This window comes from Siphateles boraxobius, unplaced genomic scaffold (assembly GCF_051911475.1).
Source record: "Siphateles boraxobius isolate OS27281-9 unplaced genomic scaffold, OSU_SipBor_1 1, whole genome shotgun sequence".
NCBI classification, from domain to species: domain Eukaryota; kingdom Metazoa; phylum Chordata; class Actinopteri; order Cypriniformes; family Leuciscidae; genus Siphateles; species Siphateles boraxobius.
This window is the reverse complement of record NW_027508699.1, coordinates 11,600,248-11,614,982: the sequence shown is the minus strand read 5'-3', so window position 1 is coordinate 11,614,982 and position 14,735 is coordinate 11,600,248. Positions and strand designations below refer to the sequence as shown.

The 14,735-nt window shown below is 38.2% G+C and overlaps 1 protein-coding gene across 2 annotated transcripts; it reads right to left on the bottom strand.

Moving 5' to 3' along the window:
- Positions 1-7,000: 7,000 nt before the first annotated feature.
- On the bottom strand, positions 7,001-13,460 carry rgs18 (regulator of G protein signaling 18). Of its 2 annotated transcripts, XM_077207165.1 has the most exons (6): positions 13,323-13,460; positions 13,087-13,178; positions 12,097-12,189; positions 11,839-11,900; positions 9,906-10,072; positions 7,001-7,640 (listed from the first exon to the last, which is right to left on the bottom strand). In XM_077207165.1, exons 2-6 carry the CDS (start codon positions 13,137-13,139, stop codon positions 7,398-7,400), a joined length of 618 nt encoding a protein of 205 aa, XP_077063280.1. In that variant the 5' UTR covers positions 13,140-13,178; positions 13,323-13,460; the 3' UTR covers positions 7,001-7,397. The 2 variants fall into 2 exon arrangements, with proteins under 2 accessions (XP_077063280.1, XP_077063205.1); XM_077207090.1 differs by lacking the exon at positions 13,323-13,460 and having other exon boundaries at positions 13,087-13,256.
- Between the last annotated feature and the right edge of the window lie 1,275 nt (positions 13,461-14,735).

The following is a 14,735-nucleotide window of genomic DNA, read 5'->3' as shown; positions in this document are numbered from 1 at the left end:
TGGCTTGCCGTCTGTTGCTCTTGTGTTTTCTTCTCTGCATGTCAGATCTGTCGTTTATCTGCTGTTCGCGGCTAGTATATGCCCGTCAAGCTCTCCTTGACATCCGTATCTCTGTTAGTGATTCATTAACAGTGTTTGGCTTGCCGTCTGTTGCTCTTGTGTTTTCTTCTCTGCATGTCGGTTCTGTCGTTTATCTGCTGTTCGCGGCTAGTATATGCCCGTCAAGCTCTCCTTGACATCCGTATCTCTGTTAGTGATTCACTTACAAACTTTTACACCGTGGACGTGGGCTGCCCCCTCCACAATCCGGACGAGCCTTATCCGAACGATCCTCCGGCACAATATCTGCTGGTGGCCACTAAACACCGCGCGGAGAAAGCGAAGGAGGAAACGAGGAACACGCGGAGGTTACATCACGAAACTGAAGAATTTTTTACAAGCTGGCAGTTCGCTTCGGTGCAGCTCTGCTGCCTGGCACCCGCGGGATGTGGTTTACCGATGTCTTTGTCCTGTTTTCCCCCTACATCTGAGTCCTGTCACTCGGACTGATCTCCGCAGTGTTGGCATCTGCTCCCGGCAGAACGGAGTTAATCACGGAAATCTGCGCTCATTGAGAAAGGCGCCGTCATATCACGTGATTATTCCTCCACCCAAACTGGCACTAATCAACGCACGCTCTGCGGTGAATAAGACCTTTTTATTAAACGACTTATACTCCTCACACAACTTGGATTTTATGTTCATCACAGAATCCTGGATAAAGGTCGGTGACTTAACTCCCTTCTCAGAACCCGTTCCAGCAAACTGTAAATGTTTTAACTCTCCTCGTCCGAGTGGTCGTGGGATTATAACTGTTTTAAATAACTCTTTCTCCTCATGCTGCCGGCTAGTTACTGCAACGGCTTTCCCCAGCTTTGAATCTCAGCTTCTCCACCTAGACTGGAATGGTCCCATCTGCCTAGGGGTGATATATCGTTCTCCACACTCCACTAATGGTTTTATACAGCAATTTACTGAGTTCATTGGCAATATTGCTACAAACTATGATCGCTTCCTTTTGTTGGGAGATTTTAATATTCATGTCTGTTGTCATTCAAATTCCTTGTCGCAGGTGTTTCTTGACTTAATAGATGCTTTTAATCTACTGCAGTGGGTCAAAAACTCCACGCACATTCAGGGCCATAGATTGGACCTTGTGTTATCTTACGGGATCTATGTCACTGGTATTGTATTCTCTGATTTTCTGCTCTCCGATCACAAGACTATTTTATTCTCACTGTCTCTTCCGGAGCTCTCTCCACCCACTATTGCACCTGTTATGGCGCGGGTCTACTCCCCACAGTACAGCATTAACTTCGACCTGTGCTTTGCTGAACTATGTTCACATTTGGATCTGGACCAACCACTATCTGACCTGGATGCAGACCAACATTGCAGCCTTTTAAATTCTGCCTGGCTTAAGGTAGCTAAGGTGACTGCTCCACTAAAGCCTCACAAATCCCAACCAAAATCTGATCTGTGGCAAAACTCTGACACTCGTCACCAAAGACAAATTTGTAGAACGGCCGAACGCAAATGGAAACGAGACAGTGAAAATGTCCTGGCTATTCCAAGCTTTATAATGGCAGTAAATGGCCGTTTCTATTTTGAAGTCCATAAAAGTGCATCCATCCATGATAAAAGTGCTCCACACAGCTACGGGGGTTAATAAAGGTCTTCTGAAGTGAATTGATGCATTTGTGTAAGAAAAAGATCCATATTTAAAACTTTATTGACTAAAATAACTAGCTGATGTAAGTCGGCTTATGCCGAAAGAGAAACACTTGATGATGTATGACGTAGGATGTAGGAATTGTGAAAGTTTTGATGCCTCTCGCGGTTCAAACAAACGGGGCTGGGCAACAAACTCAAGCTCCTCCAACATTTCTCTTAAAAAATGTTCGTTTTAGACTTTTAATTTGTGACCGGTGTTTTGTTTTGCTCTATTCTCTGCGCTTCCGTGTTCGTCATCCGTCAGGTCAGAGGTTACTCTTCCGCCAAGTCATATACACCTTGGATGGCTTGAGGGTGAGTAAATTATGGGACAATTTTCATTTTTGGGTGAACTATCCCTTTAAAGAGAATGAACAAATCACAGATTCTTGATTTTATTGCATTTTACAAAATGTCCCAACTTCACTGGGAATAGGATTGTATAAGCCACCACCAGATTAAAGGATTTCCCCTACTTTAAAATCCAATTTAACTCCAGTTTATCGCAGTTTACCTAGTATTTGCTAACTTGAACATCCTTCATGTCATGTGTCAAAGTGTACATACTCTGTCATCCACCAGGGGGAGCTGTGGTTTCTAAATGAACTTCCTCTCCTCTGTTCCTCTTGGCCTGGTGCACAGTAAGCATCCCAGTGCACAACACCCCACCACTCTTACAAGCATCCACAGAGATGAATTTGTGTTATCAGGGAAAAAAAATAAAAAATAAAAAAAAATTCTTCACACACTGCCATGCCATCTGTCTGGTAATGGTGACACACAAACAAACATAAGGTTCAAGTTCTTGTGTTTTGATTTTCTGTTAGTGTCAGCTATATCATTAACTGACTATCTACTGCTGCAAAGCTGTATAATGGCGGTATGGAGAGATGAAGTGCTGTAAGTGTTTATTAGTCTGCTCTAGGATGACAGCAAATACACCCATATTCCTTTCCACATTTTGTCATTTGTGTAGCTTCGCAAGATAATGGTGGTTTAAACGACATATGGAGGAGTAAATACTATTACTTCTACTTCATATTGCTGAAACCCATTCTTCCCAAAAACTAAAATTCTGTCATAATTTACTCGACCTCGTGTCGTTTCATACATGAATGACTTTCTAGTGCGGAACACAAAAGAAGATATTTTGAAAAATATTAATATAGTTTTTTCATACAATGAAAGTCAATGGGGTCTAAACAATATTCAACACTATTGAGTTTCATTGTATGGAGGGAAAAAAAAACACTAAGATATTTTTCCTATTCCAAGGAAGAAATAAAGTCAAACAAGTCTGGAACGGCATGAGTGAGTAAATGACAGAATTTGTATTTTTGGGTGAACTATCGCTTTAAGTGTATAGCTTCTCTTTCCCGTCAGGGTCAAATGCTTTTTGCAGAACATCTGGTGTATCTAAAAGTAGCACTGTGGGGTGTTAAACACAACAACACATCTGATCAAGGCACTGTAACACTCTTCTATTACACTTCCCACAACAAGAGTTTTGCCACTCTCGAACGCAAAAAAAAAAAAAAAAGCTTTGTTTTAACATGGCCACTTAGAGCAAACATCCATTTAGGTGACCTTATGGTAAGATATCTGCTGTACAGTCTGAGCTATAATCAGTCTTCTGTGTTTGTACCGACGACACATTTCTGCTCGATCTCACACAGCTCATGAAACAGTTCATTAGTCAACATCCATTTATGATTCATGAAACCTCAGTTCTTTCACTTTAATAGCTATTAAAATAATCGCTCTACCAAAATGCTTGATTTTAGGGCTAATTATTATCATTATGGTTTTATGGTGTTAGTCTGATTAACTTTAAGATTGATAATGCTTAAGGATTTTTAAAGATTTATAGACTGCATCCTTAAAGGGATAGTTCACCCCAAAATAAGAATTTTGTCATCATTTACTCACCCTCAAGTTGTTCCAAACATGTATGAGTTTCTTTCTTCTGTTGAACAAAAAAGAAGATATTTTGAAGAATATTGGTAACCAGACAGTTGACGGTAGCCATTGACTTCCATCGTTTTTTTCCCCCTACAATGGAAGTCTATTGGGTCTATCAACTGTCTGGTTCCCAACATTCTTTAAAATATCTTCTTTTTTGTTCAACAGAAGAAAGAAACTCATACAGGTTTGGAAAATGTTTGGGTGAACTATCCCTTTAAGCTTCTAATAGGGAAGGTTTCCCACCTTGTTATACTTCCGGTGTTCCCCGGCAAAAATGACCGGCCTATAAAAAATTGCTTATAAATCTCTTGTTATGCTATATTATGACCAAATATTAGATTAAATCTTTTGTCAACTTGTTTTCTTTCAATTAGCAAAGGTTTTGTATTTCTTTTTGAAACTGACTGATTGTAGGCCTCATTCAACTGAGCTTATATTAGTCAAAAATGACCATCCATCAAAAAAATAAGAGAAACATTTATTGTTCAGGAGCATGTTCATGTTCACATATGATCAAGTGTGCTTGCAAAAGATAAATGCCTCGGACCTGTGTGGATACATGCACACTCGTGCTACAGCACACTAGTTTTGGTATTACATGCTTTCTTTTTCACAGAGATTAACTTTATCCTCAGACCAATGAGGCATATGATCAATCAGTTCCAAAAAGAAATACAAAACCTGTCCTAATCGAAAGAAAACAAGTTGACAAAAGATTGAATCCAATATTTGGTGATAATATAGCATAATGAGCGATTTACAAGCTATTTTAAAAAGGCCAGTCATTTTTGACCGGGAACTTCAAAGGTGTTACAGGGCTTTCAACCCAGCCTAAGGGTAAATTGTATGATTTTGTATGATTTAATTCATTTTCGTACGATCTGCTTATGTCCCCGTGACAGTTATGTTTAGTGATGGGGTTAGGGGCGGGTCTTCATGCTTATTTATTTTCTCCATGAGATTGGGTTGGTACTATTTGGCATTCAACTTTTACTTGAGGCCATGATGCACATGATGCACAAAATAAATGGTTTGCAAAATTATTCTGCAGATTCATGCTGCAAATAGAAACGTAATAAAATGTTGAATGTAAATATTTAATTCCATTCTGCTTGGTGGAACCCAAAGTTAGACATTATGCATTCCAGTTGTCTGTCTGCATATACATAATTGATGTCTGCTATGAGACACTAGCAGTCTGATTTGATAGGATGACAGTGGAGCAGACGTGGGTCTCGCTGAAGACAGCTGGAAGCCTGACATGAGCTCTAATGATTCACATCAGGAGGTAGATGTGGCCATCTCCAAGAAAATGATTTGTAGGAAAGAAAGAATAAATCACTGGAAATGGGATGAAATCTCGACAAATTGCAAACATTGAGTACCTGTTAGCCATGTTTGCACAGCACAACTAGTCGCAGCCTCAGGCGGCACACTTGCACACCGCCCCAAAACAGACTAGACACAAAGCCACTGCTTAATCAGTCAGATTTCAATCATTGGTAAAAGTGGCCAGTTCTTGGCTAAAATGAGTTGCAATAGAGTACTGTTGGGATGATGATAGTTGTCTTGGTTGCTAACAAGTGTCTAAATGGAACTACAGAGGTTGTTGGACATTAAACATCATCACACCGAGTCACTAGTCCGCTTTCACAGCCTCATTGTGTTCATAATCGCGATCTTGCAAACTATTCTAATTCAAACCTTTAGGGAAAATATTTTTATATGAAGTTGTCAGGATTAATGGTGGTGTTGCTTTTACATTTAGCTTTAGCACCTAGATTAGTGTTGCTAGCATGTTTTGGCATGTTTCTAGCATGTTGCTAGCCTATTTAACACTTGCTGACACTTTTTAATATGGCGTTAGGAGTCCATAGCAGTGTCAAACATGTCGATTCCTGTTGCCAGCAGGTGGCGCTATGAATATAACTGAATATGGGCATAGATCAGGACAGGACTCTTATCAAACGTGTGAAGTTTCGGGCAGATTGGACATTGTTTTCCTGAGTTACAGCAACTTCATGGTGAAACATCGAAATTTGTCAGGCCACCAGGGACACGCCCTTTGACAAAACTCAAGATCTTCGCAATTTAGCATCACAAAGGCCTTATGAGTATACTCACCAAATTTAAAGATGATCTGATTAAAATTCTAGGAGGAGATCGTTAGTACGACGCCTGAAAATGGCAAAAAAAAAAAAAAAACGCACAAAAATCGCAGAGGAAATTAAAAACGGCTGACTTCCTGTGGCGTTTAGGGCTTCGCTCCAAAATACATTTTTATAGGTATTCAGAATTTTATACACATACGTGAAACATAGCGGGAGGGTTAGCGCTTTGTTGAAATATTATAGGTGGCGCTATCAAGCCGTTTTGCCACACCTAATTCTGAAACCCATATCAGATGTAAATTTTCGCCAGTTCTGACGTGTGTTTTTGAGCATGTTTAGATCCTCAAAAATGCGAGAAGAAGTGGAATAATAATAAACGGAACAATTCCAAGAGGGCCATGATCATGATGAAGAAATCATTAAGAATCATAAACTTTTGTTTGTTACAGAGCTTATTTTCTGCAATAATCCCAAAAACCAATTGAAAATCCAATTTGGTTTTTGTTGATGCTAGCTTCCGGGTTGGCCTACAAAAACACAACATCACTGCAGTTCTCTATAAGGCGCATTAGCACCCACCTGCTTTTCAGCGACGCTGGTTCCGGAAGTATTTTTTTTTCCATACTTTTCCCCAAAGGAATTTAGAAAAAATCTTGGTTAAAGAGTTATAAGCCATGAAGAAAGCCAGCAAGATACTCTAAACGAACACTAAAAACTTTGATTTGAAGTAAAACATTTTTTGAAAATTGCACAAAAAGACAGAAGTACAAGATTTTGTACTTAACGACTTTAGTGAGAGAAAGAACTTCAATCCCATGAAGCATTGCAAACTGTGGGTTCCTTGTCTTGTGCACTTATGTTATAATTAACCTAATAAGCTGCTAGGAGCATCCATTCCAGCTGTAGCGGGTGACAGTTGATTGTGGCGACGGCAGCTTTACCACGAGTGGGTGTGGTTTCAGCGCAGCCAGCGGACACGCCCCCAGTGTTTGAGAGCAGAGACTACTGCTAATTTTTTCAAGATTTTAATATTTGTTATTTTATGTACTATAACTTTTTTTATCATTAAAATTTGGCTGGGTGTCTAATAACACATTTTTCTGTGATATGACAAACTCAGAACACATACTTCATTTTGACTTTACAGGGACTTTAAAGCTGATAATCAAAAGTCTGGCAACGTGATCAAACTTTATTGAGTTCCACCTCACATTTTCCTCTAAAATGTGGTTTTATTTTTCAATTCTTCCAAGTTATTGCTCTTTACTGTCGTTGAGTCTGACACAATTGGCTGTAAGCCTATAATTAGATGACATTTATTTACAGTTTATTATACAGACCGTTATCATTAAACAGATATTTACAATATTTAGGCATTTTAAACATGTAGATTAAATTAAGCTTGGCATGACATCTTTCAAGCAGAACCAAAGGTTTGGCAATCATAAAAGAATGATTAGTATTTAAATACCAGCCCATAGGAACTAATGTTAATAAATAGCTATAAGGTGTCACTTGATCAAGTGCTATTGACAATATACAACAAAAAACTAGCATTACAGTACAAATCTACCAGGCTGCTGTGCCGTCAGGGCGCTCATTGAAAACGAAGGAGCGGGACCTTCTCCTGGTCATTGCTGGTGGGCCTGTCCTCTTGGTCAGGGTCAAGTAGATGTCGGAGGTGAGGAAACGTGGGTAGCAGTCTCTTTTCATCAAGCTGTAGATTTTATCTTGTGCTACATTAAAGCAGGACCTAGTCGGCTTGAGGATGTTCTTCTCAATGGCGGCCTTGGTTGAGTGGTCGATGTTGATCTGAGGGGTAAAGTTCAAAACGTAAAACATGAGGCTATCTAAAATTAAATTTTTAGGTATTGCGCACTGTGACGAAAGACAACATATTTGGAGTTATGCAAGAATTTTTGTGGGGCAATTATGATTTCACCATATGGCTGATCTGTGTTTTTCTCTGCTTTATGAAAATGCTATGAACAGGATTCTCAGTGTTTTGTCTTTCAGTCCATTAAGTCTATTTTTCAGGTTTTTTTTCCATGTGAAAACAAAAGTCTACTGTAACACTGAAAATCTGGATTACAAAAAAAAACTAAACCTGGAAATAGACAAAGTTTTAGTATTTTATAAACAAAACAAAGAAAAGGTTTTATTGCAAAAAAGAGAAAAGATATTGACAAATATGCATTTCTTTCTAAGTAACTAATTTGTGATTTTTTAAGGCATATGATGCTCTGCAATTCTGAAAAATATGCTGAAAAATCATTAAATCATTAAAATCATATTTTCAATTTAATGACTGTAAAAATAAATAAAAAACAGTGACATTATCTTAGTCATAAGATATCATTAGTAATAATAATAGCAATAATGTCATTAAATATTATATATATATACAAATCACAATTAATATCACAAGTTATTCAAATGATTAATTAATTATATGATTACATTTTTGGGAGTTTGCCTAAAATGTAAAAGTATGATATGCATTGTTAGTGTTTTTATTTTATTTGGACAAATTAACAGATCAGTCCAAAATAAGAATGTCTTAGAACGCTGGCAAAACCAGTATTTAAGACACTCTTAAATACATGCACATTTCTAATTTACACTTAAATACTATTGTGGTGATGATATAATTTATTCCAAATGTAAAAAAAACGAAAGAAAAAAAAGGATGCATTTTAATTAGTACTCCATACTTTTGCACTCCATTGTACAGTGTGTCTGTTTCATTTGCTATTCTTTTCTGACCACGCAATTCCACTGACTCATTCTCCCTCTCTTTGTCCAGGCCATAGTTACTTCTTAAAAAGCATTTCTCCAAAAGTACTACATCAGACTAACACACGTGTCTGTTGAACAGCACTTCTGCACTGGCTAATTCTATCAGATCTTAATATGGGGCGTTAGAAGCTAATTTTATGCAGGCAATGCTCCTCATTTATGATACAATATTGAGGTTTTCCTTTCCCAGCACAGACAAGAAAAAGTTGTCATTCAGCAGTGCTACATTTCAGTCTTTCAGTTGTTTTACTCGCTGTTACTTTGGTCAGACAAGAGCGAGTGGTCCCAATGCCTCATTTTCACTTCTCAGTTTTTCAGAGTCTATTTTCTCAGCTGTGTGGGTGTCTGAGGGGGAGTTTGCAGCCAAAAGCAGGAAAACCACACGGTCACATATCTACCCCCAGTCATGCGGCCGGGGGCCGACAATGGCCTCTGCGCAAACACAATGGTAGGTCTCTGATGCAGCGATGCACTACACCGCAGATCTCATTTAACAGAGCCTCGTTTGTTTTTATTATGACCCCCCATTGAGGTTACCCAAAGCGCTGCTAACAGCAACGTATTGTCGTTCGTCGCCAGCAAGAAGGTGTTTTCCAAAATAGCATTGGCTTAGTTTTTGTGGGGTCTGATAAATGTGTTGTAGTGTCTTAAATAAGTTGGCTCAAAAAGGAAATTTCTAAAGAATTGGAACATTGTGCACAAGTTGCATTGTTATGATACTTTTGTGGTGCTTTTTGAAGCTTGAACACTACATTCTCCATTTATTTTAATTGTACACACTTATAAAGGTTCCATGCCATGGAAGAACCATTTTTGGTTCCCCAAAGAACATTGGTTCTAAAAAGAACCATTTGTTCTCAGTGTGAAGAACATTTTAATAATCTATGGAACCTTTTTCCACTATAAAGAACCTTTTGGAGAATGGAAAGGTTCCATGGATGTTAAAGGTTCTTCATGGAACCGTTGATTCCAGTAAAGAGCCTTTATTTATAAGAGTGTATGGAAAAGAGAGACCAGGACGTTCTTCAAATAAAATCTCCTTTTGTGTTGCACAGAAGCACGGAAGTTTGAAATTACAAGTTTTTCATCCATTAGGAATTTTTGGAATTTTATTTTCAATAATTTGTCAGCTGGACAAAGTGCACAGGTACAGTACATGTACAACCCACTGAAAGGACTATTTATCCTTCACAACCTCTTTTTCATTTGTGCAAAATTAAATATGGAAATTCACTCCGATTAAAGTCTGTACTGTTCATGATGCAAATGTGTGCATACCTCTTTGGGGGCTTCTTTATCAATGAAAATGGCGTGTATCTGTTTGGCTTTAGTCTGCAGTTTGGTTGCAGACTCAGTGGTTTTGAAGTCTTCACAGGCTAACCAAAACTCAATGTTCTCCTCGCTGAACTCAGTGCGCAGGAATCGCGTGAAGACTTCAACCCCATCTGAAACAAGATGCAACAAAATATTCATTGCTAAATGCATGATTACACTTATACACACACATGCACACGCAGGCAAATGGACAACTGAAAATAAAGTGTTACCAACCAATGTGTTAAGTTGCTGTTTCTCCTTATAACTCAGTGGTGGCCAACGTCAGTCCTGGAGAGCCACAGCAAGCAAAAGGGTTGGAGCAAACTCTACAGGACTGTAGCTCTCCAGGACCGACGTTGGCCACCCCTACTAAATAGCCTAAATAGTTTAATTCCTTGAATTATGCAGATTTCAATTATCAAATATCTGCCTTTTCAAGTTCATCCTACAGTTGTTACATTTGCAACCATCAAGCCAAAGAACACAAAAGCACACAAAAAAAAATCAATACAATTTTGGAATAACTGTAAAAGCAACGCCTCTTTGCTTTTCACTGTAATTCTGGAGGCCTGTAAAATACTACAACATCCTGTAATTTCATGTATTTTAGTTTTTCTGTAAAATTGGCTCAGAATACGCGCCAAATATCAAATGTCTCAGATTGTTTTGGTATTCAACACGATTTTACAGAAAAAAAACCTTTTCAGAGTCTCGACATCAAACAGGAAGTGAGGCATTATATCTACATCACTTTTGTAAGGTGAAACAAAACATTCTAAAAATCGTTGTCACATTACCCTGATAATACAATAAAATTGTGGTTGCAGTGATTGCAAAATTTAGAATAATTGTACATTTCCTGACAGCCTTTGAAGTTATTCTCATAAATTAACCACCTGCAGTTCTGTCATGAGAGATTGGCATGTTAACTGTAATGGATATGGCAATGTTAATGTATTTGGTCTTGGCGGAATAGATCTGCTACGCTGCTGTTGCTGCAGAGCAAGTGCCGAGACTTGCTACTGCCAATACATTCACAGACATTGCTGCACATATAACATACATGAAGTAACCCCCCATAGCAGATCTATACAGGTGGAGCTGGGGAAGGGGGAGGGTTTCTGAAAGCTCACTGCAGGCGGTCAAACTTTAGACTAGCGTCCAATTCTCACAGTTAACTATTAACTATGACTTTTGCCTCAATAAACTCCAAATTACTGGTTATTAATAGTTAGTAAGGTAGTTATTAAGTTTAGGTATTGGATTAAGGATGTAGAATATGACCAAGGCATTGCTTTATAAGTACTGATAAACAGCCAATATCCTAGTATGCTAATAAGAAACAAACTAGTTAATAGTGAGAATTGGACCCTAAACTAAAATGTTACCCTGCAGACTGCTAACAGAAACACTACCAGTATTTGAATGTTAAGCCGCAGCTCATTGGCCGCTGATGCAACAGCAACCAATCATCCATGCTGTGTAGATGACGATGCGATTGCTACCAAATGTAGGACCTATCAGTCTGCACCATCTAGAGTTTCATGACAGAACTTGGTATTAATATGATTAAATCTGCACATCTTTACAATGTCCAACTGGATTATTATTATCATCTATACAACTATGGTTGTATAGATGCACATACACACCCACAAAGACTAAACACATTCTAGGTGGCACAAATAAAACATTGCGTGTGTGTTGAATCAAACTATTCATTGGTTAGAATCACATGGAAACTAAAAAGATCACTGTGTTGTCACAAGCAGGTTTACGCATAATGTGGTTACAATGGGATGCACACTACTTTACTTCTTCTTTAACACAGTATAACACTGAGAAGCATTTCATACACTAACTACAGTATAATGCTAAGATGAGGTGATCATACCTGAGTGACTCAGCAACTCCTCAAACGAATCACTCCATCTCATAGCCATGTCCGGTGCAATGCTGTTAAAATTACAAATTAGTAAAGTGTTTTAGTGAAAGAAAAGTGCCTCATCATGAGTAGTGTCACATTGATACATCTGAATCATCCTATCTGAGTGACACTTCAATACTGAAGTTCACTGACGAGACTGACGACTCCATAATTCCTTGATTATTGAAAATACTGAATCAATGTGTAAACATCATAAAGGCTTACTGGTTAGTTTTAGCTGGTGGCTTCTTCTCAGGACTGACATTTTCATGTGACCCAGACTTTGTCAGAAGAAGACTGAGTCGACTTTTTTTATTCCTGAAAATAGAGAAAGCTGTCATCTCTATCTGTATGTCTGTCTACAACAAACCCAAACTCATGATATTAGGAAGTATTAGTAAATTAGGTCAAGGCATCATATTGCATTGTGCATAAATGTGTACATATGCAATTAGACACCGCGTGTGTTACTTCCACCAGGAACATGCTAAACGAAGATTCGTGCCAACACATGACAGCTATAAAGGGAAGTGTTACCACAGTGCTAGCTATAACACAAAAGTCAGTTTGATCAACAGCTATGAAGAAAAACCCTAAAATAAAAGAGTAAAACATACAACATACAAACAAAATGTCCATTGCTTTTATACATGACTCACATGGCTTTACATGCATTTCTAGTTATAGCAATAGTTTTACTGTTGGTTCTGACTTTAACAGTCAGTTTTCATCTCAGCAAAATAAAAAAATAAAAAGGTTTTAGACAGAGCTGTGGTTTAGATATTACCACAATTATTCTTGATATAATATATAATTATAAAATAAGGTACATAAGTCTAACATGTGAAGTAGACACAACAACAGGTGCATTTTGCACTGATCTACAATCTTTAGTTTAGCACTGATCTACAATCTTTACGATATTCTCTCACCTTTTTTTTTTACACTGAAGTGAATAAAATGTTGCTTTACTACATCCCAAAATAGCGAAATTACAATAATAAAAGACAAATAGATTTGTGTTTGCTCACAATGATGAGCTCCAGAAATAAAGGAAGTCACACACAACAAAGAGAAACCTGCCCAAACTTAATTTCAATGTACGTGCTAAAACAATGTTCAAAAAACCCCAGAGGGTGAATGTGCAAGCTAACATCTCTACCTTCCAATGCTTTCGGTGTTAATTTGAGAAAAGTGTAGGGGGAAAAACTGTACCTCGAGTGGGTATCTTTCATTCCGCAGGCAAGCAGCGCGTCCTCACTGAGCATTTTGAAATATGCTTCCTCCTTGGGGGCCGAGAAGTTGAACTGAGGAAACAGAAACACAAAAATCTTCATGCTCTTCCCTCTAGTTGACACTCACAGATCAACACAGCAGGTCCACAGTTTAGAGTACCAAAAACTGAAGCTCATATTTGTGTGTTAAGTGTGTTAAGAGGTCGTTTCCCATACCTGTCAAGTTGACTTCCTGTCAGGGAAACTACCCGCAGTTTACTGTAATATCTCTTGAGTTTCCTTGCTGTAGTATATCCATCTGCTGGTAAAGTTTACGTATTGTTTTTGTTTATTTTCAGGCACATGCTTTGGTAAAGTAACTTAAATATGTTCTAAGCAACTGCAGGATGGTGGGCTGTCACCATGTGGTCAGTGTGAGGTTTCCGATGTGGGGGAGGACTGAAGACACCGAGGGCTGTTTTAGGATTTGTAATAAATCAGCATACTTTATCACAACCTTCATTATTCACGGCTCATATACTGCCTATCTATTGCAGACACAAAGATTGGTGTAGTACTACATTTATTTTCTAATAATATGTCTGAAAACAACCTGAGTTAAAGTCGTTTTTCCTGTTCTTAGAAAATATTCATGTTTGTTGCAAAAGTAGTCAAATGTGACTAATTTTTAATAATACTTGTCTTAATGCTATCAAATATATTACTTTCAATTGGTAAAATCCCAGGGGAAAAAAATCGTGATACAATTATCATGATATGTTTATACACTCACCGGCCACTGGGTTGGAACAACTTTTGCCTTAAGAACTGCCTTAATTCTTTGTGGCATAGATTCAACAAGGTGCTGGAAACATTATTGACATGAAAGCATCACTCAGTTTCTGCAGATTTGTCGGCTGCACATCCATGATGAGAATCTCCCGTTCCTCCACATCCCAAAGAGATCTGGTGACTGTGGAGAGTTTAGTGACTCACTGTCATGTTTAAGAAACCAGTTTGAGATGATTTGAGCTTTGTGACGTGTGTGTTATCCTGCTGGAAGTGGCCATCAGAAGATGTAAACACTGTGGTCATAAAGAGATGGAGATGGTCAGCAACAATACTCAGGTTTGCTGTGGTGTTTAAACGATGCTCAATTGGTACTGAGGGACCCAAAGTGTGCCAAGAAAATATCCTCCACACCATTTAACCAACGCCAGCAGCACCAGCTGAACCGATGATACGAGGCAGGATGAATAAATGTTTCATGTGCCAAATTCTGTCCCTACCCTCTGAATGTCGCAGCAGAAATCGAGACTCATCAGAACAGGCAACGTTTTTTCGATGGATAGATGGATGGAAAATTTCAGCTGAGGGCTCAGACTTCAAGCTGGAACTAACTCTACACTGTAAAAATGATTTATTTAAGATTATGGGTGTACGTTTTACAAGAAAATGCTATCTCAGTTTTATCTACTTCAAAATTGCACAAATTTCTTTGTTATTTTTTTGAAATTTAACAATTTCTGAGTGAATATTGTTTCTACACCATTTTTTTTTAAATGTAGTTAAAGGATCAAAGAAACTGAAGAGAAAGACACCCTCCATACACCTACTGTGGCTATTGCTTTTGCAGAGCCATTATAATGA